This window comes from Lontra canadensis, unplaced genomic scaffold (assembly GCF_010015895.1).
Source record: "Lontra canadensis isolate GAN:19392208 unplaced genomic scaffold, GSC_riverotter_1.0 scaffold3, whole genome shotgun sequence".
NCBI lineage: Eukaryota > Metazoa > Chordata > Mammalia > Carnivora > Mustelidae > Lontra > Lontra canadensis.
In genome coordinates this window covers 14,544,678-14,571,691 of record NW_022630997.1, presented here as the reverse complement: position 1 = coordinate 14,571,691, position 27,014 = coordinate 14,544,678, and the positions used below count along the sequence as shown (strand labels likewise).

Genomic DNA, 27,014 nt, shown 5'->3' with positions numbered 1-27,014 from the left:
GCATATATTCAAACTGCTGAAAACCAAGATAAAGAGAAAAACCCAAAGGAAGACATATTACGTTAAGAGGAACAAAGATTTAAAAAGACATAGTAGACTTCTTGTCAGAAACTCAGTAAGTCAGAAGAAAATGAACACATTTAAAGTGAAAAGGATGAGGAAAAAAGAGAAAAAAAAACCCTGCCAGTCCAGGGAACCTAGCAAACTATTAACAATGAAGGTAAATCAAAGACAATTTCGGACAAAGAAAAACTCAAGAGAATTTAATACAGGCAAACTTGCAATTCAGTTAAAAGAAGTTCTTTAAGCAGAAGATATATGGTATAAGATAGACACTTTACTCTGCACAAAGATCTCTTGAAATAGTGAAAATGAAAGAAAATTGAACATGCTTTCTTCATATTTTTCATCACTCTAAAAGATAATTATCTAAAGCAAAAATGATGACAGTATTTTTTGGGTTTGGAGTATTTATAAAAGTAAAAGGTATGGCAACATTAGCATGTAATTCCCAAACAGTACAAAATCCCCAAATATTTGGAAATTAAATAACATTTCTAAATAGCCCATAAGTCTAAAAGGAAGTTACATGGGAAATTAGAAAATATTTTAAGCGGAAAGAAAATGAAAACACAAAATGTCAAAATTTGCATAATACAACTACAATCATGCTTAGAGACAAATTTATAACATTAAATGCTTATATTAGAAAATAAGCAAGGTTTGAAATCAGTGAACTAATCTAATCTAAAATTATCATTAGATAATTAGATTGAGCTTAACAAAATGATGGCACATTAGAATGAAAGTTTAACTTTGTAGTGCTGAACTTCTTATACCTTAGAATCATCTGGGAGGCTTTTTAAAAATACCATGCCTCAGGGTGGGGCCTGGACACATTTGTAAAGTTCTTTGGGTGACTCTAATGTACGGCCAGAGTTAGGAAACACTGATTTAACTGAATGAAAATGATTTATCATGGAAATGTGAGAATAATGAACAAATTTGGTACAGCAGTCTATATGTTGGCTTTCTTCTTAAAAAATGATAATTATGGGGTGCCTGGGTGGCTCAGTGGGTTAAAGCCTCTGCCTTCAGCTCAGGTCATGATCCCAGGGCCCTGGGATCAAGCCCTGCATTGGGCTCTCTGCTCAGCGGGGAGCCTGCTTCCCCCTCCCTCTCTGCCTGCCTCTCTGCCTACTTGTGATCTCTGTCAAATAAATCTTAAAAAAACATGATAATTACCCGAATCACAGAATTCAAGTCTTCAATTATGCTCTTGTTGATAAGAATTGCATCAGGATACTCCAGCATTAACTGAAAATTTTCCAGCTCCACTTGTCCTTGTTTAAGGAGAACTTGGATTGTCAAATTCAACTGGAATCTCACTTTTTCTTCCTGTAATCTACATTGAAAAAACTTCAAAGTAAGTAGTTGTAATATACTTATATTTCAAACTTCATCTATTATTTGAGAACCTAAAATTCAAACTTAATTTTCAACTTGAATTTCAAACTTAAGCTGAAGGAAAACCTGCTGGAGATTAACACAGAATACCTTTTCCTGATGATGAGCTTTCTTGGAGGTCTCTATGATACCTCATCTTGTTGATATGGAATTACACTTGGGCTGCTCAAAGAATGGCATGGACAGAAATGCAGTCACAAAGTTTCACTTTATGATTAAGAAAAAATTAATATAACTTTGGTTGTAAGTGGAACAAAATTGAGATGCTACCAAATAACACAGCTATTGAAGTTCTGACTTTTTTTTTTTTTTTAAGATTTTATTTATTTATTTGACAGACAGAGGTCACAAGTAGGCAGAGAGGCAGGCAGAGAGAGAGAGAGGAGGAAGCAGGCTCCCTGCTTAAAAGAGAGCCCGATGCGGGGCTGGATCCCAGGACCCTGAGATCATGACCCTAGCCGAAGGCAGAGGCTTAAACCACTGAGCCATCCAGACACCCCGAAGTTCTAACTTTATATATTGACTTCTGATATTTTATTAACAATGTTTAATCTGTATGCTACTTATATCTATTTCTGGCTAAGTCCTGTTCCTCCTAAGAGCCTAAGTCTGAGGATGATGTATAATGATGAATTTGGAAACACCAGAGAAGCATTTATCAAGATGGCTGCAAAAATGGAAAAAGTGAAGCAAAACTTAGAACAGTATCCCAATCACTCAACAAAATACAAGCTCTCTTAAAGAAAAAGATATTCGCTGGTTAGTTGCCTACATGGGAATTTTCTTGGATATCTGCTTAATTTTCCACAGAGTTTGATTGTGTGGCTTGAGCCCAAAAGTGCCAACTAGCAGAAACAAATTCTTTGTACTGTATGTATGTGGAAGGAGCAGGTTAAAAAACAGTAAGGTTTTCCCCAAACTTGCCTCTTTCTAATAAGAGCAATGGAACCTATAGGTAAGTTCCATTCTCAAGCAAGGTCTTTTGTAACAAAATGCACTTTTTCAAAAAGAATTTATAAAGCCCAGCAAGAGAGACCAGTCTGTGCAGCGAGTAGGCTTTCTCCCCCCATGATAATACAAACTAACTTAGCCCTAGCTTAGACTCTGTGTAAATGAATGAAAAGTTCAAATTACACCATCTGTTCATGGAACACTTTTTCAATTTCCTGTTGCAACTTCTCATCATCCTCTGTTCTCCTCCGGAGGAAAGTTATCATTTCCATTAAGCCAGCCGCTTTCTGCTTTACCTGAAGGAACCAAAACACAAACATCTTAGAGCATATGGGGCTTTGGAGATAAAAGCAAATTAATTTTAAAGAACTTAAGAAAACATAGATGTTTTATTTAGTTACAAAGCCTTAACAAGTCCATTTTTCTAGGAGAATAGTAAAATTTAAATCCCTGCCATTATGTAATATAGGGTACCTAAAGTTTACATGGCACATTCTGTGAATATTTTGAAAAATATTCAATGTGCTTCTCACTAAAAACTAAATATGCAAGAAAGTATAACTTTCCTTATGTCTTATTTTATAACTTGTTCTTGTCATCTCAGATAAAATGATAAAATTATAGATTCCTGAGCAAAAATATGCCAGTCTGATGTTTGTGGCACTGAATTTAGGGAATTTTGGGAAGGGGAGGCTCAGGGTGGTCAAGGAACAGCAAAAGGAATGAATCTTTTCCCAATTAATACATTCTCAAATTGTTACATTTGCCACATTAAAAAAAATATTCTAGCAATATAAAGTAAGTTTCAGTGAAATATATTCTAATCTGTGCAAAAAGGGCTGAGGACAACTCAAGACCTGGGCAGAGAGCAAGGCAGTCGTGTCTATGACAGTGCTGCCCAAGAGAAATACAATGTGAGCCACAAACTCGAGCCACATATTTAATTTTCAGTTTTGCAGGAGTCACATCATAAAAAGTGAAATGAAACAGGTGAAACTAATTTCACTAATATATTTTATTTAATATAATTTATCCCAAACATCGTTTCAACTGTAATGAATATAAAAAAATGTTGAGACATTTCCATTCCTTTTTCATAATAAGACTGCTAAATCTATGTCTATTTTCTACTTACAACATGTCTCAATCCGAACTGGCTACATTATTTTAAGTAAATAATAACCGTATGTGGCTAGGGGCAACTATTTTGGACAACATGGGCTTATAAGTATACACCTATACTTAGCTCTCAATACCATTAAGGTTAATATTTTATCTCATCGTTATTATTACTAGTGTTACTAACTGCTACCCTAGCAGGAAAACCTAAATAATTAGCATTTTTGGAAGTTGTGATCACTAGAAACTACATATTTGATATTAGTACACTAAGTGAAATAAAATTGAAATGGAATAAAATAAAATGTTATTATATACTTTCTGTTCATTTTCCACTTTTGCTCGTCTGGTCACGCAGAAATGATCCCAGACTGAGGGGTCCAAGCCTTCGGGCATGTTATTAATATTGTCCAAGTCATCCATGGCTTTCATTAACTGGACAAATGCATCCTTATTCAATTTCCCAGATTCTGGTCGCTCTCCAAAAGGCACAATACCGGCCGTATCTGAGTGCATTTTTTGTTTGTGAATCCTGGTATTACCAATAAAAATCCATCAACCTTTCATATTCTCACACACAAGAAATCAATGTTAAATTATACAATTCTTAGCATCAGTATGACATTGTATGACATTTTCTTATGGCAAGTGGAGGCTGGTGGGTGGATTTTTCCAAAGAGAAAAGCACCCACTTTGACCTTCCATACTCCCTGGATGCCCAGGCATGACCTTGGCTGGCCTACTGATGTCCCTGACTGTTGTCAGCACTGGCAGCTTTACCTGCACTAAAGAAATCTCCCTTCTGTGTATTTTAAGCAGGCAAGTAAATGCCCAAGGGGAGTGTGGATAATCCCTGGTTATGTCCCACATATTCTCTGCTAGTATCCTTTTTGCAGCTGAGTAGCCTGGGATATTTCTGATATAAACTGAACTGGAGAAGCACCTTTAAAAATCTACATTAAAGATGTGGCCAACCAAGGATTTGTACCAGACACTTATTATCTGGAAGCTTTACAATATGCTGTAAAGTTACTATTGTTATCCTCTTTCTCTAGATGAAGAAAGCCTGAGAGAAGCTATTGGTCCAAGACCACAGGTCTGATAGATGGTAGAGTTAGGATTTAAAGCTAATTCTGTTTGACAATAAAGCTTATGCTCTTTCCACTGCTGCCTCCCAATATGTGGGGAGTGTTTCTTTCTTCATAAGACTTATTATGACTCACTCCTTTAAAAATAGGGAAACCAAGATATGAGTCATGTTTTAGGTTGAATTTCCTGGGTTGCATGTAACCTGTTAAAAGTGAGAGAATGAGTTTGTTATCTTAGACAAATATGAGCCTATACCTTTGTAACAAATTCCATGGTTTCTAGCTTATCTTCCATTGAAATTTACAGAAATCTGAGTATGTAAAACTTTGGAAATCTGTGAAATGAATTCTAATGCTACTCTGAGTATAAAACCCTGATTATTTTTGAACGCTTTTTGATAATGGTTATTTTCAATCATTTATATTGGCATTTTCCCAACTTTGTCTTGAACACAATCACATGATATGCTCTGAATGGCCAAATAAGTTTGGAAAATACTGCTTACTCTATTTTTTTTTTTTTTTTTTTTAGAGAGAGCATGCATGTGTACATGAGTGGGAGCGGGGAGGTGCAGAGGGAGAGGGAGAGAATTTTTTTTTTTAGATTTTTTTTTAATTTTATTTTTTATAAACATATTTTTTTTCCCCAAGGGTACAGGTCTGTGAATCGCCAGGTTTACACACTTCACAGCACTCACGATAGCACATACCCTCCCCAATGTCCATAACCCCAACCCCCCTCCCCACAGCAACCCTCAGTTTGTTTTGTGAGATTAAGAGTCACTTATGGTTTATCTCCCTCCCAATCCCATCTTGCTTCATTTACTCTTCTCCTACCCCCTTAATCCCCCATGTTGCATCTCCTCTCCCTCATATCAGGGAGATCATATGATAGTTGTCTTTCTCCGATTGACTTATTTCGCTAAGCATGATACCCTCTAGTTCCATCCACGTCGTCGCAAATGGCAAGATTTCATTTCTTTTGATGGCTGCATAGTATTCCATTGTGTATATATACCACTAGATTTGTTTTTTATTTGACAGAGAGAGAGACAGAGAAGGAACACAAGCAAGGGGAGTAGGAGAGGGAGAATCAAGCTCCCCTGAGCAGGGAGCCGACGTGGGGCTCGATTCCAGGATCCTGGGATCAAGACATGAGCTGAAGGCAGATGCTAAATGACTGAGCCACCCAGGCACCCCTAGAGAGAGAGAATCTGCAGGCTCTGCACTCAGTGCTGAGCCTGACTTGGGGCTCAATCACATGACCTGGGCCAAAATCAAGTGTCGGATGCTTAACCAACTGAGACGTCCAGACGCCCCTCTATTTTTTATACTTGGAGATCCAAAGGCCAAAAACAAGTTCTGAGAAGTCCTTTAGTAAACTGTTTAACTTTTTCTTTTAACCCAGGATTTTCTCAAACACATTTTGTCCTGGTAGCCTTTTACATGTAATTCCAGTTCATACAACAAGGACCTCATATTTGCTAGAACACACCTTGGGAAAAACTATAGATCTGTATACCATCAATATTTTAAGAGGAATTACTTTCACAGGACTATGATAGCACAATGCTTACCTAGATACTTTTAAGGAGAAAAACTTTTTTAAAAAACTTTTTGAATAATGAAATCATTTTACTTCATTGTTTACCTTAAGATGTATGAATAGTCTAAAAAACCCCTGAGTTATAATAAAGACACTTGAACGTTTTCACATAAAAGATGTTACACTGAATATTTCTATCCAGTTGGGATTGAAAAAGCCAAAATCTAACAACACTTCTCTTCCTTACGAACTTTTTTTCTCAGAAAAATGATAGTAAAGGAGAAACAAACCTTGGCCGGCGTTTGAAAAGTTTGTAGAGTGCATCCACCTGATGGCTGGGAATTTCGGAAAATTCTTTTTTAAAGCTGCGATCCAGAACCTAAGGATAGAGAGATTATTGCTTGGACTGCAATCTTTTCAGAAGCCCTTTCTTTGTTGACAATACTTTTCAAAATATAGGACTGAATCACTTTGATTTTAAAAATCCATGAAAATTTGGTTTGTAAAGTAGACTTATTTGAGGGTAATACTTGCTATGCAAGGATCTTCAAAGATTTATTTTGAATAGGAAGTATCTCTGTGAATTACAAATATTATTTCATATAAGGTTCTAGAAATCATTCAGAACTAAAATTTTCACAAAATAATATTTACCTGTAAATATTCTGGTTCCGTTCTTTTCCATTATAAAACTACTGGTCATACATATGATCCAATAATTCCACTATTAGGTATTAACCCAAGGAATATGAAAACACTAATTCAAAAAGATATATGCACCCCTATGTTTACTGCAGCATTATTTATAGTAGCCAAATTTTGGAAGATTTTATTTATTTGATAGAGAGCACAAGTAGGCAGAGAGGCAGGCGGGGGTGCGGGGGGAAGCAGGCTCCCTGCTGAGCAGAGAGCCCGATGTGTGGCTCGATGCGGGGCTCAATCCCAGGACCCTGAGATCATGACCTGAGCTGAAGGCAGAGGCTTAACTTACTGAGCCACCCAGGTGCCCCTGGAATTAAGTTTTAAAATATTCTTTTCATAGCCTACTAAATTGATTGCATGACCAACTAGTGGGGACCGCAACTTAAAGTTTGAGAAGCCCTAAGTTCTAGGTGAGTGCTCTCTTTTTCTGTACAAGGGAAAATTTAAACCAGACAAGTTACAAAAATTTATTTTACACACTGATTATCAGAAATATACAATGGCTCAGAGTGAAGTTCACTGATAATTGAGAATTGTAGCAGGATATAATCTATGAGGAAGTTAAATTATATCCCTTTTAATCTTCCCCAAATTGAAGCAGCAACGCTATTGCATTGGTGAATGGGTAAGACAATAGTTCTCACTTTGTCTTCTGCCAACAAGTTGTCATAGTGTTCCTTGTACACATCAAGGTCTTCTCTGGCTTTCTGGATGGCCTCTGAAGTCTGGTTCTATAATAACATCAAGAAGAGGCAATTGGAACTGAGTTTTTTCAGGATAAACAAACATACTGGGATACTAAGAATAAGAAATTTCCTAATACAAGATAAATGAATCAGTGAGATACCCATTACAGATAACATTTATAGCAGAAAATAAATCAATTGGAGACTTTGAAAGAAAAAACACCTAATCACCTGTTTCTTTTTTTATATATATAATGTATTTTTTAAAAGATTTTATTTATTTGACAGACAGAGATCACAAGTAGGCAGAGAGGCAGGCAGAGAGAGAGGGGGAAGCAGGCCCCCTGCCGAGCAGAGAGCCCAATGCGGGTCTCCATCCCAGGACCCTGAGATCGTGACCCGAGCTGAAGGCAGAGGCTTTACCCACTGAGCCACCCAGGCGCCCCTAATCACGTGTTTCTAAGTACAACCAGCTATGTGAGTGTGTAAGTGACTGTGGAGCAGGGAAGTCTGATGATGAAATTGCACAGACTTGGGATTTACATGGCCTGGCTTCTGAGAAATTGAATATATAAACAGATAATGGCCAGACCATATATACAAACAGAACTCTGACCCACAACCCTTGTAGCAACTAGCTGGGAAACTAAACCATATCCTCAGCAGCGATCAGTCCCAGGCTGTCAGGATTTCATCAGTAACTTTCAGCCTTTCCTAATTTTTGCCACAATTTCCAGTTTAGGACCAAACAGAGAAAGCCGAATATGCTCCTCAAATTAATCACATAGGTTGCCCGTCTTCTAACTAACTTGCCCCTGGCTTCCCTATGCCAACAACTTTTTTTTTTTTTTTAAAGATTTTATTTATTTATTTGACAGAGAGTGAGAGATCACAAGTAGGCAGAGGCAGGCAGAGAGAGAGGAAGGGAAGCAGGCTCCCCGCTGAGCAGAAAGCCCGATGTGGGACTCGATCCCAGGACCCTGAGATCATGACCTGAGCCGAAGGCAGAGGCTTTAACCCACTGAGCCACCCAGGTGCCCCCCCCTTTTTTAAGATTTTATTTACTTATCTCACACAGAGAGAGAGCGAGCACAAGCAAGCACGAGTGTGGGCAGGGGAAGCAGAGGGAGAGGGAGAAGCTGATTCCCCACTGAGCAGAGCGCCCCCTGGGGCTCGATTCCAGGACCCTGGGATCACAACCTGAGCCAAAGGCAGATGCTTAACTGACTGAGCCACCCAGGTTCCCTCCCACCCCCATGCCAGCAACTTCTAATCAGAGTGCACCTGAAGCCTTCTTTTCTTTCCATTTTATAGCTTTCCCATCCCTGTGTCTGCCTTTCAGTGTCCACCAAACACAAGTGATGGTGGCTGGCTTTTAAACTCGATCAAGTTCTGAATAAATAGTCTACTTATTCTTATCTGGATGGTCTTCATTTATTTTCACAGTTCCAATTCCTGCTGTTTTACTTTCTAATGGGTGACAGGCATGTTACCAGCATCTCTGAGACGGTCTCCTCACCCGTGAAAGAAATCGGTTCCTTACAGGGTTGTTATGAGTGGGGCTGCATTCATGGACTTGAAGCAAAAACTAAGTTCATATGTCATATATATGATACCTTAAATCATTCATTCATAAATGTTCTTTATTAATACTACTAATAAAAGCTGAACCTTTTGTTTTGTTTTATTATTATTAATTTATTTTTTAATCAGAGAGAGTGAGCACAAGTAGGGTGAGTGGCAGGCAGAGGGTGAAGCAGGCTTCCCACTGAGCAAGGAGCCCGATGAGGGACTTGATCCCGGGACCCTAAATTAGGATCATGACGGAGCCAAAGGCAGCTGCTTAACCCGCTGAGCCACCCAGGTGTCCAAAATCTTTTTGAAAAATATTATGTGACAAGCATTTTGCATTCATTTCATCTTTAATGAAACATATCTGTTCATGCTATTTACTAGAGTTTTCCTGAATACGACAGTTTTTTGTTCTATAAGCTAACACATTACTTACATGTTTAGTAAAATGTAGGGTTCCAAATGATCCAGAGAGAACAATATTCCCAGAGCAGAGCTTGTATAACCTAAAAGGTTTACGCCTTGTCTGAGGTCCCACAGTGTCACAGCCAGTCAGTAGTTAAAAGTGGGTCCTTTCAACCATGAAGCTATGTGGCATTTTATAAACCATATGTCATATGAAAGTCATATGGTTCTTTTGACTAAATGACGACGGATGCAGAATCCCATAACTTCAGTAACAGATAAGAGCAGGTGCTTTCCCTGACAGGGAGCCAAGGAACACACACAGCTTAGAGGAATGTGAAAGGAAGGAAGGGTCTAGGTGTGTGACCTCTTGTTTTGTGCGTGTGTGTGTGTGTTTGTGTGTGTGTGTGTGTGTATTTTTTAACATATATAGATTTTATTTATTTATTTGGGAGAGAGAGAACATGAGCAGGGGGAGGGGCAAAGGGAGAGGGACAAGTAGACTCTTGTGCTGAGCTACACCTGACCTGAGGCTGGACACGAGGCTTGATCCCAGGACCCCAAGACCATGACCTGAGCTAAAGGGAGACACTTAACCGATTATGATACCCAGGCACCCCTGAGAGCTTGTTAAACAAGGAGCATGTCTGTCAGAAAATCCTTTTATTCAAGATACCAGGTACTATCCTTACTTTCTCCTCCTGCTTCCTTGTAAGGTAGTTGTTTAGGAATGCTTCTCTGGAGCTTATTTCTTCATCCAACAGTAAAGAAAATACAAGATTATTAATTTTCAGTTCCTCCTGTAGAAATATTTAAAAAGGTGGTCAGTACATCTATTTAAGAAAGGATTTTCTGCTGAGGGTCATAGACTTGACTCTCATAGAACAGGTTAATCACATACAAATAAGAGAAATTCTTTTTAAGAAAAAGGGAATATACACTGTGGCACTAATGACTCAGTTATTTTAACTCTTCATTGTAAGATAAAACATATACAGAAAAATACATAAGACCATGTATAGTTTAATGAGTTATAATAAAGGTAAAACATACTTGGGATCACCACCGTTCAGGAAATAGTACTTTCCCATCCCAGAAGTCCCTTCCATGTGTCCCCTTTACAGTCTCAACCCTGGGATAATTACTTCCCCGACATTCATAATAATCACTCCCTTGTGTTTCTTTATGCTTTTATTACCCATGTATATCTCTGTAGGCACTACAGCATCACCTGTTCATTTAAAAATTGTCACATTTTACAAAATCTTATAATCCAGTTTCCCTTCCACCCCCTTCCTTTCCTCACATTTTCTTGCAGTTTTACCTAGTCTGGGTTTTGAAACCTGCATACTTACAGTGATTTGATTAGTATCCTTCATGTCATGTACTTCCTGAAATCTGGCAGCTGATCAGAGGCCTGATCAGACACATGTTTGATCCTTTTGGCAATACCGTAGGTGATACTATGTTCTTTGATCAGTACACATATAATATTAGGGTGTCTGACTTTTCACGATGTTAGTAACTGTAGACACTCCATGCCCAGTCCCATTTATCTATGGAGAGTTGCAGGATGGTGATATTCTATTCCTATCATTCCTTTTTCACTTATTAAAATTCTTTTATAAATAGACAGATGCTTCTCCTTATCTGCAATGTAGTTACCTAGTGGTACAGTTCACATAGGAAGGTGGAATCAGTACTTGATGGTCTCTCTTTATCAGTTTTTACATAATGAATTTGTTGTTATCCTCTGAAGGTGAATTATAGGCATTCTTCTTTTTAAAATAATCACAAATTAACAAATTTAAACAACTTTTGTGGGTTTCAGATAATGGCAATGATGATCATTATTGAATCTTAAATTATTCCCTTTAGGGGAGCTTTTATTTTTTATTTTTTAAAGATTTTTATTTATTTATTTGACAGAGAGAGATCACAAGTAGGAAAGAGAGGCAGGCAGAGCAGGGGTAGGGGAAGCAGGCTCCCTGCTGAGCAGAGAGCCCAATGCGATGTGGGGCTCCATCCCAGGACCTTGGGATCATGACCTGAGCCGAAGGCAGAGGCTTTAACCCACTGAGCCACCCAGGCACCCTAGGGGAGATTTTGGATATCCTTTGGATAATACCTGCTAGTCTTTGACAGTTTCCTCATTATCTTGTATGAAAAGATGTTCTGAGCTTATCTTTTTAAAATAACAGCTTTAATAAAAATACATTATATGTTTATAAAAAAATAAAAAAAGTAAAAAAAAAATAAAATAACAGCTTTATTAAGACATATTTCATAAATCATTCATTTCATACAAGTCAGGGTTCATCCATGTTATACTATGTATTAGTACTTTTTATTGCCAAATAATATTCCATTATATGGATAAGCCATATTTTATTTAACTATATGTAGTTGTTGGACATTTAGATTGTTTCTATTTTGGGGGGCATTAGGACTAATGTGGTTCTTATGACTAGTGCTAGGGCATTTATTCCCAATGTCCTCCCACCCAACTACCATATACACACTCGCTCCCTGTGGGGCCAATGGTTATGTTCTGTCTATGGTCATGACTCCTGAGGGGGCAGGCCCTCTCTCAAGGCCACAGGTCTTGCTGGGTCCTGGTAGCAGCTCCCTTCCTTTGCCTCTTTAGCTCTAGAGAGGTCACTGCCTTCCTGCTATTTCTAATCTCTAAATTTTCACCATTCCTTGCTGTTTCCCCTTAACCCTGAGAGTCCTTGCATTAAACCCTCTTAAATGTAACTCTTTCAGTGTACCATTCCTGTTGGGACCCTGAGGACAGAGACAACCTCCTAGAGGTTGGGAACCTAGAGGTTCTCTTATCTTCTCTCATCTTTTTTGCCTGACCTGCTTGCTTTGGGAGACACATATAAATTTTTGAGATCTTGTATTTCTCAAAATATCATTATTCTCCTCTTATACTCAGTTGGTAGTCTGACCAGGAATAGAATCCAATGTTAGGAATAATTTTTCCTCAGAATTTAGAGGCTTTAATCCTTGATCTTCTTGCTTCTAGTTACTGTACACTTCATTTATATTCTTCCTGCTGGATCAAATTAAGCCAGGATTTCTCATCGTATCTTTTGGGGGGCAAGTGGATTATTCATTCATTTAACATGTAGTATGAGCCCAGCCCTTTGTTAGTTGCTAGAGATACAGGAATGAATAAGACAGACTTCATGGAACCTAAAGTTTTGGGAGCATTAAAAAGTAATCTCACATAAATTAAAGTTCAGTTGCAATAAGTTTTAGAAGTAAAAGAGCAGAGCATAGACTAGGAGGCTCCAGCCCAGTCTTGAGGAGCTGGCTTGTAAGCTGGGGCCTGCCGTACACAGCTGAGTAGAGAGGCCAGGAGTCAGAACTGGGAGGAAGGAGCTCTGAGGTGAGCTTGAGGCACCAGAGGAGGAAGCATGGCAGTGAGGGGGAGGGTGGCACAGGAGAGGCTGGAGCAGGAAACAGGTCAGCATGAGCTAGAACATGGTGCCAAAAAGACTGCTGGTTTTTTTCCTAAAAACAAAGAGAGGCCCTGGAGGTTCCATAAAAGAAAGGGTCCTGTAAGTAAAGCTTTTACTTACCTGGTTGACAACCATCTCTGCCTTCACTCTCCTTTCAAAGAGTCTTTTCAAATATTCATCAAAATTCTGTGTGCTTTCTTGAATGGAGTTTTGAAGTTTCTTCATTTCTGCCTCCAATGACTGGAAAGAAGTTGATAACAAAATTAACATTTAGGAACATCAAATGCTCCAAGGAAGGGGTGTTCATATTTTGCTGCAAGGGAGGGGCAGAGGGAGGATAGGCCTTGGGTCCTTCACCTGGGTCCTTCACCTTCTTTAATCAGAGATGTTCCACTTAGATCTCTAATATATTTTGAATCTAGATTTTTTTTGACAGAGATCACAAGTAGGCAGGGAGGCAGGCAGAGAGAGAGAGGGAGGCAGGCTTCCCGCCAAGCAGAGAGCCCGATTTCGGGGCTCGATCCCAGGACCCTGGGATCATGACCCAAAGGCAGAAGCTTTAACCCACTGAGCCACCCAGGTGCCCCAAATCTGAGATTTTTTGTTTTAAGAAGGTTACAGAGGGGGAAAAAAAAGGAAATAACTAATCATGGCTAATGGTGCAGGCAGAGATAGGCCTAGTAAAACAAAATCTCTGGTGGTACATCACTGACAGGAACACTACATGAATCATGCTGTATCCTCCTCAGTGCTCCACATGAGGAGACATGACATTGGTTTGTTTCATTATTGGTGATGTTAACTGTGATCACTTGGTTAAGTAGTGTCTGCCAGTTTCTCTATTGTACAGTTACTGTTTTTCCATTTGTAATTAATTTTTGGGAAGATACTTGGAAACCATGTAAAAATCTCATTCCTCATCAAACTTTTTTTTTTTTTAAGATTTTATTTATTTATTTGACAGAGAAAGATCACAAGTAGACAGAGAGGCAGGCAGAGAGAGAGAGGGAAGCAGGCTCCCTGCGAGCAGAGAGCCCGATGCAGGACTCGATCCCAGGACCCTGAGATCATGACCTGAGCCGAAGGCAGAGGCTTAACCCACTGAGCCACCCAGGCGCCCCTCCTCATCAAACTTTTATCCACCAGTTTTAGCATCCACTGATAATACTTACTTGAATAAATTATTACGATAATGGTAATAATAGCATTATTATTTTAAATTTACTTTAAAAAGCCAAGATCTGGGGTGCCTGGGGGGCTCAGGTGGTTGTGTCCAGCTCTTTTTAAAAAAATTATTTACTTCTATTTTAAAATTATTTTATTATTATGTCCAATTAGCCCACATTTAGTACATCATTAATGTGTCCAGCTCTTGATTTCAGCTCAGGTCATGATCTCAGGGTCATGAGACAGCCCTGCATCAGGCTTCATGCTGGATATGGAGCCTGTTAAGATTTTCTCTCTCTCCCTCCCTCTGCCCCTCCCCCACTCCTCTTGCACACAAGTGTGTGCATGTGTGCACGTGTGCTCTCCCACTCTCTCTCTTTCTTTAAGTTAAAAAAAAAAAAAAAAGCCAAGTTCTGTCTATGCTGGTTTAATGGAGAGAGGGACTAATTCTGGGAAGGTGATGGAATGAGTTTAGCAAAATGTAGAGGCACTTGACACAAGGATAAACACTACTCAAATTAAGCTAATTAAGCAATGCGAAAACATTAATACAGGAAAAGCACACTGCAGGGTCAGTTTGCTTTTCATAATTTATGATACAGTCTCATAGAAATGGAAAAAATCCCAAAGACTGTGGGCCCAGTACTTATGTATCAAGGCCATGTGTTCCTGGACAATGGAAGCATCATCACATGGCAAATGACCAAAGACTCAGCCTGCTGAGACCAGACTGTCCAAGGGTCCAAATCCCAGTCTGAAAGGAACTCTTTTAGTGTTAGAATGGCGTTTTGTTCTGTGCTTCAAATGCCCCACATTATTCTCACTGCAGGCTCTTCTCATGTGCTTTTCCATCTGTCTGATCTCCATTCTCTGCTCTTCAACCTGTCATTTTTCTCATTCTTCCAACTCGAGCATAAAAGCCACTTTTTCAAGTGAACCTACCTTGGGTCCTGTTTTAGGCACTACCTTGAGTCTTAGAAGCAAAACCTGGAACAGGATTCCAGTGTATGCAATTATAGGAGGGAGTGCTTTTTCAGAGACACCTGTAAAATGGGGAAGGGGAAGCAGGCAGGGAAGAGGCAGGAGCTGAGCAACAATGTGCTCTTAGGTGGCCCAGCATTTACCTGATTCCTAGGGCTCAAGGGTAACGGAGAGGCTCTGCTGAGCTGCCCAATTTGGGCCAACTGGGCAGGACTGCTCTATCCTCATCTCTTCAGTCAGTTATAGGCTTTCCTCGATAGGGGCAGTAGGTGTAACTGGTATGCTCTGACAAGGATGCCCCCTTGATGAGCCAAGGACAAGGCATCAGAGGTCTCAGGTTTGAGCCTTTAGCTGCAGTATGCCCAGCAGTGAGGGGATGGGCATGCCAGCCTGAAAAGGGGACCTAGTGAAAACCAATGGCCCCAATCTACATCTGTGCCTCTATGTTTACTGTCACAGATGGTACCTAAACTTGTCCATTCTGACTCATCATACTGCAGTTAAAGAACTATTTTGTGAATGTCCAGTTAATGTGTAACACCCTCCCCCCAAGGCAATGAGCACCATGAGGGGGCAGGGCTGTGCCTGTCTATTCAGCAAGTGTTCCTTGGGACCTGACACAGTGGCCAGCGCATAATGGGAACCAAAGGAATATTTGTTAAAGAACTGGGTGTCACTTTTCTTCAAACATTCCTGGGAAAATCTAATTTTAACTAAAACTGTGTCAGATGCTGCAAAATGAGAAGCAGGGGAGATGAAAGGTGGGGGACTCAATAGGAGGGTATGGATGAACAATGCAGAATCCATTAGACCAAGAATTTCTCCCAGCCCTGGACAAAAACACTGCCTACAATTTAAGAAGGTATTGTTGTAGTTGACAGACTAGGCTCTTAAGGGTGAAGGTGGTAGCTTTTCATCTGCAAATCACTAGGGCCTAGGAGTATGTCTGGCACATAATAAATGTCAATAGATTTATCCATTCATTCAGGAAATATTTACTGGGGGTTTATTACAGGTCAAGCACAGTTCTCAAAACTATAGTAATGAACAAAACAGACCGATTCTCTTCCCTCATGTTGCATTCAAGTAGAGGAGTCAGGTAACGTGTAAACAAATATGGATAATGTAGGCCAGGTCGCATGAGCACTCTGGAGAACAACAAAGTAGGGTCAGGGTGTAGAGCGGAGCTGGTGGGAGGGAGTTTGCCATGTTATGTTGGAAGATGAGGTGACAACTGAGTAGAGATCCAAAGTATGGTTAAATGGGTTGACAGCATCCATGGGAAGAATGAGCTGTGGGTGCTGGAATCAAGTGTGCTGGGTATTTTTGAGGAACACCAAGAAGGTCAGTGGAGCTGGCCCAGTTGACACAGCTAAGGACAAGGAGAATGGTGTGAAGTAAAATGGGAGGGCTACAGATCGGAGGAGGGGGAGGGCAGGGAAACTGATGCTATAAATTGGGTAAAAGACAATGGTGTTTGGATTGGTGGGAGTTGTTGTGGTGCCCAAAGAGGAGCTCCTGGAAAATCATAAAAAAGGGACTGGAGGCGCAGTCTCAGGCAGTGCTGCTTCTGGGGAGAGTAAGGCAGTGTGGAAGAGGGAGGTGTCTTTTAGAGACTTGGGTGAAAGGAAAGAAGAAATGAAGAAGTGAAGATTAAGGATCCTGCAGAAACAAAAGAAAACCATGAAATCAGAAGACATGCTGGTCTCTTCCCCCTGATATAAAAACAGTGGTGCATGAAGAACTTTTTATTAAGTTTATAATGTTATCCACACAGAAGGGGAAAGAAAGGATTAGTCCAAATAAATTCTGAACATAATGTGCAGATGACCTGCCCTCCATGGAATATATCCTAAGAACAAGAAGAGGTGCAAAGAAATTTTTTTTTTTTTTTTTTAGATTGTATTTATTTATTTGACAGACAGAGATTACAAGTAGGCAGAGAGAGAGGAGGAAGCCAGCTTCCCATTGAGCAGAGAGCCCGATGCGGGGCTCGATCCCAGGACCCTGGGATCATGACCTGAGCTGAAGGCAGAGGCTTTAACCCACTGAGCCACCCAGGCGCCCCAAGGTGCAAAGAAATCTTAAAACCTGCCATGATGTTTTGCTTTTGGTAGAAGTATTATATGTATATTGTAGGACTGAGCAAATGAATAAATATACATATATATGGGGAACTAGAGCTTGCATTGGAAAGGAGATCTAAGTGCTAAATTAGGGAAAGAGATAAACTCTATGGTATGTTGAATTGGAATTAGAGGTAATAGTATGGAGTTTTGATATCATACATATATATATATATATATATACATATATATATATATATAAAATACAGGAGAAAAATGCAAAAACAAATGTGGCAATATTAAAAGTTGGCGGGTGAAGGTATATGGTATAGGTATACTAGATATACAGAATATGTGCACTATTTACAAAGGAATATGGTATACAGATGGTTCTACTCATGCAACATTTCTGTACATTTGAATAATTCTAAAATAAAAATTGGCAAAAAAATCTAGTTTGGGGGAAATTTGTGGAGATATAAAATGAAATAAGATTTGCCATGACTTGATAATTGTTGAGGCTGGATGAGGGGGTTGCTATGTTATTCTCTCTACATTTTTATACATTTGATATTTTCCATAATATAAAGGTTTTTCCAATGGCTGAGAAAAGAGAAATTGGAGACCATGAACACAGATTTTTCTAAGGGTTTTTCTAAGGAGATACTGGACCATGGATTGAGAGGCAAGTGGGGTCCAGGGACTTTTTTTTCCCCTTTTAACTTTATTTACTTTGAAATAAATTCAGATTAACTCAAAAGTCACAAGGATAGTAGAAAGAATTCCCGAATCCTCTTGAAAGGAATCCCTTTTCCCCCCTATTTTCTTGTCTATACGATGAGAGATGTATCCAGTGTATAATTTTAAAACACTCATTCTATACTGGAGGGAAAATTGATGTAGGAAAAAGGGGCATATTGCCAGAATGGTAGGGGGTCAGGTGTTGGAAGTTTAGAGAGAGAGGAGAACATGAGACATGCTCCTCTAGGATCTTGCTACTTAAAGTGTTTGTCCTCTGACAAGCAGCAAGTGACACCACCAGGCTGCTTGTTAGAAATCTCAGGTCCTTCCATTTCCTCAAAATGACAGAATCAAATCGACATTTTTGACAAGATCCCCCAGGTGGTATGGACTAAGCTGGGGGTGGGGAAATGGAATAGTGTCACCAAACAGCCTAAAGACCCAGTAAAGATAAGGTCATTAGAGGGAAAGCTGTGTTTTTTTCTTTACCCACTGTGTGGTGCCTGGTGCAGGTGCAGAGAAAGAAGGCTGAGTACTGGCTTTGCCACGGCTGGCTTCTACCCACTGAGGGCGACCACGGAGCAGGGAGTGTAGGCAGCAGACTATTTCACAATATGAGACCATGGAATAAATGCCACCCACCACCTTAGCATCTATACTTCTTAACTGCTTGAAATTTTTACTGCTTTCAAGACTGCTCATTTTGGGGTTTCGGGAAATACTATCTTAGGAGGGAATAAAAATGGGAACAGGTTACAATGGGTCCAAAGAAATTGCTCAGGAGACACAGCCAGAATAAGGCTGACAAACTGCCCTGCCTCAGACAATGCCATGATTTTACCTTCTTCACAGAGGAATAGATGTTTTTTATTTGGTTGTATACCATCAGCTTTTATATCTCTATTATAATTGTAAACAATTTTATTTTTTCCTTTTTCTTTTTAAAAAATTAATATATAATGTATTATTTGTTTCAGGGGTACAGGTCTGTGAATTTAAGGAATTTTAATGTGGGAATGTTTCTTTGTGATGCAAGGAGATAACGGTAGGAGAACTGCTTCGCAAATATCTCAAGTTAGAACTGTAAAGTATGTGCTATTGATTGTGTTATTCTTCGGTCAAGTCCTTTCCTTGAGACTGAGAGGAAATCAAGCAAGAGTTATTACTGAACTCTAACAGATGTAGAAGATACAGACAGTGCCTAGAATATATGCTACTAGATGTTCATTAAACATTTGAAGAATGAATGGAGGACCAAATGAACTCTAACAATCTGGGAAATGTTGAAATCAATAAGAACTGTAAAAATAACACATTGTAATACATTCTTTCTGTTTTAAATTGTGTTAACTCGGGGCACCTGCGTGGCTCAGTGGGCTAAAGCCTCTGCTTCCGGCTCAGGTCATGATCCCAGGGTCCTCCCTGCTGAGCCTGCTTCCTCCTGTCTCTCTGCCTGCCTCTCTGCCTACTTGTGATCTCTCTGTCAAATAAATAAATAAAATCTTTAAAAACAAACAAACAAATAAATAATTTGTGTTAGCTCTTCAAAGTTATCTCTACCCAATTCCCCAAATTCTCTTGAGAATGTAAGTTGAAATAAGTTGAAACAGTATCCTTAAGCTACTAACAACACTGAGGGAATAAAGAACACTTCATTTGAAGAGATACTGAAACAAAGTCTTGGCACGGTGTATTAATTCTTTGCTCTTCTGACCTTTCTGTACTTATCTCTTTCTTCATTTAACTCTTTGACTTTCTTCTCATAGTCTTTGAATTGTTTCCTCTCTTCTTCAGACCACAGAGCATCAGGTTTTGCCACGAAAGCAGGTTGAGGAATCACCTGAAGATAAAAAGGAAAGCATACACTGTGGCTCAAACATAAATATAACAGTACAGTAAAAGGTCAGAGTTATCATTACAGTTAAAAAAAATAAAAGAGCCCTTTCAAGGGATATAGTTCTTCAGATTGGCAAGACAATGGCCTGACACTTTGATGAAAGGATATGAAAAATGTTACAACTGTTTTTCTGTGACATAAGCAAGCGTGGGCAGTTTAGGATGTACCGAGAGAGACTCTTAGGTGACAGGTTCAGACATGTATGTTGATATCTTCATAAATATGAAGTCGATAACTTCACATGTAGTTCATAAAACTACACCTGGGCTCCAGGGACACATAAGGCACGTATCAAAAGGAATGTTTCTTGCTACATCCAGAGAATTACAGATGCAACATTATCACTGCTTTCTACAGAGACCAGAACCACTATGGTTGTTTGTTTTGTTCGTTTGCGTTAACAAGATGGGGAGGCAAGTCCAAGGTTTCAAATTTCTCATTTACCTAATGTGATATGTTTATGAAGTACAGGGAGGTTGTATATTTGTTGTTGTAGAATTTCTAAAACTTGGGCCAATGTAGACAAGAACGATCAAATTTGTGTAGCTCTCTCTACCCCCATTCCATCTTCTATAAGAACGTCCAGAAGTCTTACCATTCTCAAAATATCTTCCTTCTTGACTTCCAGAACTCCTCCCATCATGTCCATCAGGGCTCGGTGCCTTGTGTTGGGGCCCTGGAGAAGAGCCATGGTCAGGGAGGGCAGCTAAGACAGAGATCTGGCCCTCTGGTAGAACCAGAGGCAGTCTCCCACCCAATGTTAGAATGACTGCGTTAGAATTGGGCAGGGTGGTAAATGGCATGGAGGGAAGAGGAGAAAGAGGCCACTGAGATTCCAGGGACCTCTGACCACAACAAATGCCCCGATGTATTTCTATAGTGGAGTAAAGTACAAGACTATTCAACCAACTTAGGAACAAGTATCCCTAAAGGAAAGAGGGTCATAGGTAAGTTTGAGCAAAACTGCATACCCGTTTCTGAAGCCATTGCTCCATTTCATGGGTCACGGTCAATTCTGTTTTGGCTTTCAGCCATGGATTAATAAGTTTCTGAGCTGTAATCTGGAAGAGAAAATGTGGCCCCATAGTGTAATGGTCAGCACCCTGGACTCGGAAAGAGAAAATGTGGTTTCCTTCTGTTGTTCTTACAAAATTTAAACCAAATATCCCTTCCACACACCAGGGAGGAGGTTAAAAGGAATTATGAGGATAAAGGAACCATCCAGATTTCACAATCAATTTCCTATCTTGAAATAAAGAATGAGAGGGTTGGGAAAATTGATTGTTACTTCTCTATTAGTTCTCAAAGCTCTTCTCCATCATTGAAGATATTGTAACAGGGATCTAATTCAGATGAGAGGGGCAGGAAAATGGTTCAAAGGAGTGTCATCTAAGCCAAATCCTGTAGGATGAGGGTCCTGAGAGGTTAATAGCTTGAAGTAATCAAGGAATTGTGGGAACACAAGTGTGGCCAGCCCAGAGCAAGGTAATGAGAGCAGCTGAAGAGGAAAGGAGCCATGGTTGGCAGTCACAGAGGAGCTTGTTATCTGAAGTGAAATGAGCAGCCACTGCAGGGGTTTAAGCAAAGGAAAGACATAATATAAGTTTGGCTTGTAACAAGGTCACTCTCCTGATGTAGAAGGGATTAGAGAAGAAGCAAGTGTGGTGAGGTTAATTATGCACATACAAAAACTGCCCACAGTAGGATCTTGGTGACAGACACAGAATGGGGTCCTTGCTCTCACTGTGCTCCAGAGTCTTAGGTTACATGGCAGGAGTCTGGTTCTGGAAGAAATAATTTCCTTAAACAAGTACAGTAGACTGTAGAGATGAAGACATACTCTGAAGGATAGGGTTTGGGTTCAAACCCCAACTGTGTCACTTATTAGCTTTCTAACTGTGGTCAAGCTACTTAACCTCTCTATGCCTTAGTTTCCTTATCTGTAAAATAGAGGTGTTATTAGTACCTACCTCGTAAGTCTTATAATGATAAATTAGTTTCCATCGATCTAGGGCACTTAGAACAGGACCTGTTCTTTTTAGGACCTGGCTTTTAACAGGGACTATAAAAGAGTTTGTTATTATTTCTAAGCAACACTATTAGCTTTTGTCCCAAAGCAATCAAGCTGGTTTCATATGAGCAAGGATTTTTTTTTTTTTTTTTTAGTATTTTACATTTGGTTATATTTTAATTATTTTCTTTAAGCATTTACTTGTAACCACTTCTGGCCAAACACCTTTTTTTTTTTTTTTTTAAGATTTTATTTATTTATTTGACACAGAGAGACACACACACACACACACACACACACAGCAAGAGAGGGAACACAAATAGAGGGAGTGGGAGAGGCAGACGCAGGCTTCCCACTGAGCAGGGAGCCCAGTGTGAGGCTCAATCCCAGAATTCTGAGATCATGACCTGAGACGAAGGCAGATGCTTAATGACTGAGCCACCCAGGTACCTCCAGCTAAACACCTTTTAAGAAGGCTGAACAGCGGGGCATCTGGGTGGCTCAGTCGGTTAAACATCTGACTCTTGATTTCTGTTCAGGTCATGATCTCAGGGTGGTAAAATTGAGCCCTATGTTGGTCCCTGAACTGGTCATGGAGCCTGTTTAAGATTATTTCTCTCCCTCTCCCACTGCACCACCCCTTGCCCCTGCCTCATACTCTCTCCTAAAAAGAAAAAGACTAACCATTGAGGCCCCTTTCTCTGGGATCCATACTGCCTTAATGACCCAGATAATTACTGGAGCTTCATCACGCTCTCATCTACAATGTGATCCAACCTTTTCCGATATAGGTACTGGACCTAGGCTGGGTCAAGGAAGGTCTTCCTAGCCAAATGTGGAATTAGGACTGAGAGATTCTCATTTGGACCAGCTATCCACTTGAGTAAGGAGAAACAAAGTAGAAACTGCTAAAAGCGAAATGCAGAGAGAAGTGAGCTAAGAGATAAAGAAAGTGGACTTCCTGACTCCCCACAGGATTCCGATCTTTGGTTCCCTGTTTCTTTCTAGGCTTCCAAATCTTCCCTAGATTCCACAGGATTCCAAAAGAAATTCTCATTATTGCTAAGGCAATGTCAATTGTTTTTGTTTCTTGTGACCAAGGATACCACCTGATACAGTCACTTCCAGTAGTGCACATGAGGAGATGAGTAGGAAAGAATGTGGGAAAATGTCCTGAGAGAAAAGGGAAGGGATAGCACAGCTAGCCAGTACCTCTTTGTTTTCCACAATGAGGGTTCTCTCTGGCTTCTCACAATCATCAAATTCTGGTTGCCAGATCACTTCTTCCAAGTCCAGATCTAAAATAATTTCTCGGATTCTTACATTTCTTTCCTTCACACGTGCAACTTCGAACTCTTTTTGTTTATATGCAGCATCAAACTCACGGTTGAAAGCAGTTTTTACCTTGTAAATGACATCCTGAAATATCAATGTGACACTGAGAACACATCCCATGTTATAGGTCATGACTAATAACAAGGTCCCACAGCTTTACTTTCCTTCCAAAATCAATTTATAAATCATCAGGAAGTTAATATTTCTAAAATACAGTTTATATTAAGTCATTTATTGGTTCAGTAATCCACAGTGGCTTACTACCATGGGTAGGCTTAAGGCGATGGCATAACTGTTATACCACAATCTACTTCCTGAAATGGAAGCTGTAAGTCAGTATACAGGTATGTTGATAAATGCTGAAGTAGATGATGGACACTTGGGAGACTCTTTGGGTTATTCTCTCAATTTTTGTATATGTTCTAAGAAAAAAATCCATCATAAAATATTTAAAAAGTGATACATGATATTTAAATTGGGAAATGGCTTCTCTTTGAAACCTTGTTTGGGGGAGATGTGGTAAGGAAAGGATGGCCTATAGAGGTTGTTTGGAGAATTTCCCAGAAAAGCACCACCACACACAATATTCTTCCTCCGTATGGTCATATCATTTTCAGGTAGGAAGGGGACCTAAGCTGGCTAGCTGCATCAGCCAGTTGTCCAGATGGCAGTGGGTCCAAATGGACTGCTCCCACCTGTATGGGTGGCGGGATGATGGTCAATTCAAAGTAGCCTTTATTTTACCATCAGATTCAGTCTATATATCTATCCTACTAAAGATGAAACTATTAAAGCAGGTAGAAAAATGATCTTAACAGCTGACAAGAGAATTTCTCTTGGGCTGAGATTAACCTGCTTATAAGAAAATGCCTTAATAAAATAGCAGAAAGGTGAGACACCGAGGGTGTAGGTCAGCAAAAGCTGAGCAACAAAAGAGATAATGAAACAGTTTTGGATATAAATGCACAGGAATTTCAGGGGTTGGAGGAGAAGAAAAGAAAAACAATAGTAACAGAGAGCAGAGTATTATGGTAGGAGGCTGGAACTCAAATGGCAGATATATGGTTGGAGGACTTTCAGGAATAGGAAGAGCCAACATTACATCTTGAACCATCCACATTGGTGCAATCTGTCACCGAAATTTCAAAAACTTCTGGTAGGCATAAAAAGATGTGTTCTGAGACTGACTCGTTCAGTGGAGAGTAAGGAGTAGGAGCTTAGAGCTTGCGGAATGCTGCACCTTATTCCTGAGTCCCAGAAGAGAAGTTATGGAAGTCTTAGAGAGGAAATTGTATTTCCCCAGGTTAAGGGGATAGATAGCAATCATGTCTTGATCTTACAAGGAGGTCCTAAGGGACATCTGAGTTACCTAGAAGATGGCATTCGAGAACCTCTTTTATCTTTGAGCTTCCTGAAGATCTAAGCAGAAGAAAAGTTTGTTTGTGGTGTCAGCCAGGGTAGGTATTCTTCGGAAAACCTGTTATCATAGAACCCAGTCCAAATAGATGAAAGTAACTCCTGTACACAAGTTCCTTTTGAAGAACATGGACATACTAGCCATCTGGATATTTCTCTATGTACCTTAAATACATCATTTGATTAGCATTAGACTTTAGTTTGAGCCTTTGGAAGATGCCTCATGGGGACTTTTAGAGATTTTAGAGGATAAAGGAAAAATTCACCCACTTTCAGTAATATAATTTGGTTGATTTTCTCCTCTCTGGAATGAAGTTCCAATTGGCTTGACAAGAAAGAGGCTTGTACGCCAAAATCAGTACTCAGACTGCCAAGCAGGTAATTGGGCAAATTGGGATTTTTTACTGCCACTTCTTCTTCTTCTTCTTCATCCTCCTCTTCATGATGCTTTTTAGCCAAGGTAATTGCAGACTGCACCTCTATAATTTCTTTCCGTACCTAAATACAGAAAAAGGTGACACGAAAGTTATGCAATAACAAGAATTCTCTAAAGGGCAATTTTGAGGCAACTTAATAAAATATTTCAGTCATTTTAGGTGTTAAATTGTCTTGCCAACAACTTAATTCAAAGTGATGGATAGATCCTGAAACTGATTCAGAAGAGATTTAAGCTTTGGAAATTGACAAAGTGCAGATAAGTCAAGAAAGTAAAAATTGTCCTTGATAGTATGTAATATTTATCTTTCTGTGAGGATGACAGCTGCTTATAAATATCTTGAGTTTTTCTTGGAACATAAACATTAAAGAATACACCTTCTCTTCATGTTTACAAAGAAACTTATTCACAGAGGACTGGTGAGTGTATGTTAAGAAGACTTGAAATATGCCTTCATTTTATGTTTCAGAAAAAAAATGAATGCAAGGTTCTGGCCAAAACTACATTGATGGGGCAATGTTTTTCTAGAGATCTGATAGAGATTGCTGCTTTAAAACAAGCAAGCAAACAAACAAACAGCTAGAATTGCTCTAGAAAAACCATAATTCCACCAAAACAGATACTACTTCATCTTTGGCCAATTACTTAAAAATACAATGCCTCGTGATACAAGAAGATAAAAAGAGTAGGATAGATGAAGACCACTTCTGACCAGAGCAAGAACAAAACCCTATATCTAATTTTTAAAAATTATGTCCTCTTATCTGAGGGCTAGCTAGTACTGTATAGGACTATAGGTGTCTTGATTTATTGTGTAGATTCAGCTCCTATATTTATTAAAATATATTCTACAATTAACAAGGAATGAAAATGTAAATAATATATAAACTTATCTTAAGTTGTATCCTAACTCAAATCTGTATGGAGACCCTAAAATAAAACACATTACTTATATAAACTCATATATATTTAAAATTGTACTTTAAGACATTCTGTTTCAATCTTCTTTTGCCACAAAACTCTCTTTAATTCTTTCAACTCTTCTTCCGTGCGCTCTTTCATTGGAAAGTTCTCAACCACGTAGGGCAGGTGAAAGCACTCAGGAAAAAAAAAAAAGGCAAGATGAAATAAATTCATTTGTAGTACAACTGTGCATATCAGAGTTGGAGTGAGGGATATTATCACTGACCAAAATTAATTCATAGGTCATCATGCATGAGTGGAATTGACAGTGGAAACTTTCTCTAAAATAAAACAATGTACATCATTAGTATTGGTGTAAACTTTGGGTAGAAATACTGAGCTTTTGTGAAGGATTTATTTCTAGAACAGTGGTTCTCAACTAGGAGTGATTTTGCTTGCCCTGTTCCTCTCCTCCTCCCCAGCCCTCCAGGAACATTTGGCAATGTCTGGAGACACATTTGATTTTCACTAATGGGAATTTTGGATGTTACTGGGGCCTAGTAGCTAGAGGCCAAAACATCCTATAATCCACAGAATAGCCCCCACAACAAAGAATTATCCAGCCCCAAATGTGCCAGTCTTACAAAACCCTGTTTAAGAGCAATACTCAATCACAGATATGTAGTGTGGCTATATACTTCATTATTCAAATTGGTGGTGGGGGGAGACAGATTTGAAAGTGAGAAGGGTGTTCTTAATAGTTACTTAAGGACCACCAGCATAAACTGGAACTTCTGATCACCCTACACAAAGAGGGAAATTGTGTTGGGAGGAATCTCAATGAAAAAGCATTAAATAACCCAGATGTTTAGAGGGCACAGGTAGAACTGTGAACAATATTATGTCTAGTTTTCAATCTGTGTGAATGTGACTGAGGTGGCCTTTTGGAAGAGACAGATAGGAAGAGCAGAGGCAGGTGGTTCATAGAGGAAAGAAAATCTTAAGAGATGGTGGCTTGGAAGTACATAGGGACTAAGCAGAGAGGGAAGAACGAA

At 39.4% G+C, this 27,014-nt stretch overlaps 1 protein-coding gene across 2 annotated transcripts in view; it reads right to left on the bottom strand.

The window, feature by feature from the left end:
- CFAP43 (cilia and flagella associated protein 43) overlaps window positions 1-27,014 on the bottom strand; it is a 103,128-nt gene that overhangs the window by 8,301 nt on the left and 67,813 nt on the right. Inside the window, exons 22-34 of one of the 2 annotated variants that reach the window (XM_032880683.1) lie at window positions 26,038-26,154; window positions 24,891-25,118; window positions 23,082-23,288; window positions 20,830-20,919; window positions 20,454-20,534; window positions 19,676-19,801; window positions 13,127-13,246; window positions 10,229-10,336; window positions 7,518-7,604; window positions 6,462-6,550; window positions 3,856-4,069; window positions 2,602-2,714; window positions 1,246-1,405 (exon numbers count right to left, since the gene is read on the bottom strand). In XM_032880683.1, coding sequence (XP_032736574.1) covers window positions 1,246-1,405; window positions 2,602-2,714; window positions 3,856-4,069; window positions 6,462-6,550; window positions 7,518-7,604; window positions 10,229-10,336; window positions 13,127-13,246; window positions 19,676-19,801; window positions 20,454-20,534; window positions 20,830-20,919; window positions 23,082-23,288; window positions 24,891-25,118; window positions 26,038-26,154 — 1,740 coding nt within the window. The remainder of the gene's footprint in view (window positions 1-1,245; window positions 1,406-2,601; window positions 2,715-3,855; window positions 4,070-6,461; window positions 6,551-7,517; window positions 7,605-10,228; window positions 10,337-13,126; window positions 13,247-19,675; window positions 19,802-20,453; window positions 20,535-20,829; window positions 20,920-23,081; window positions 23,289-24,890; window positions 25,119-26,037; window positions 26,155-27,014) is intronic. The other variant, XM_032880691.1, reaches the window with a different exon arrangement.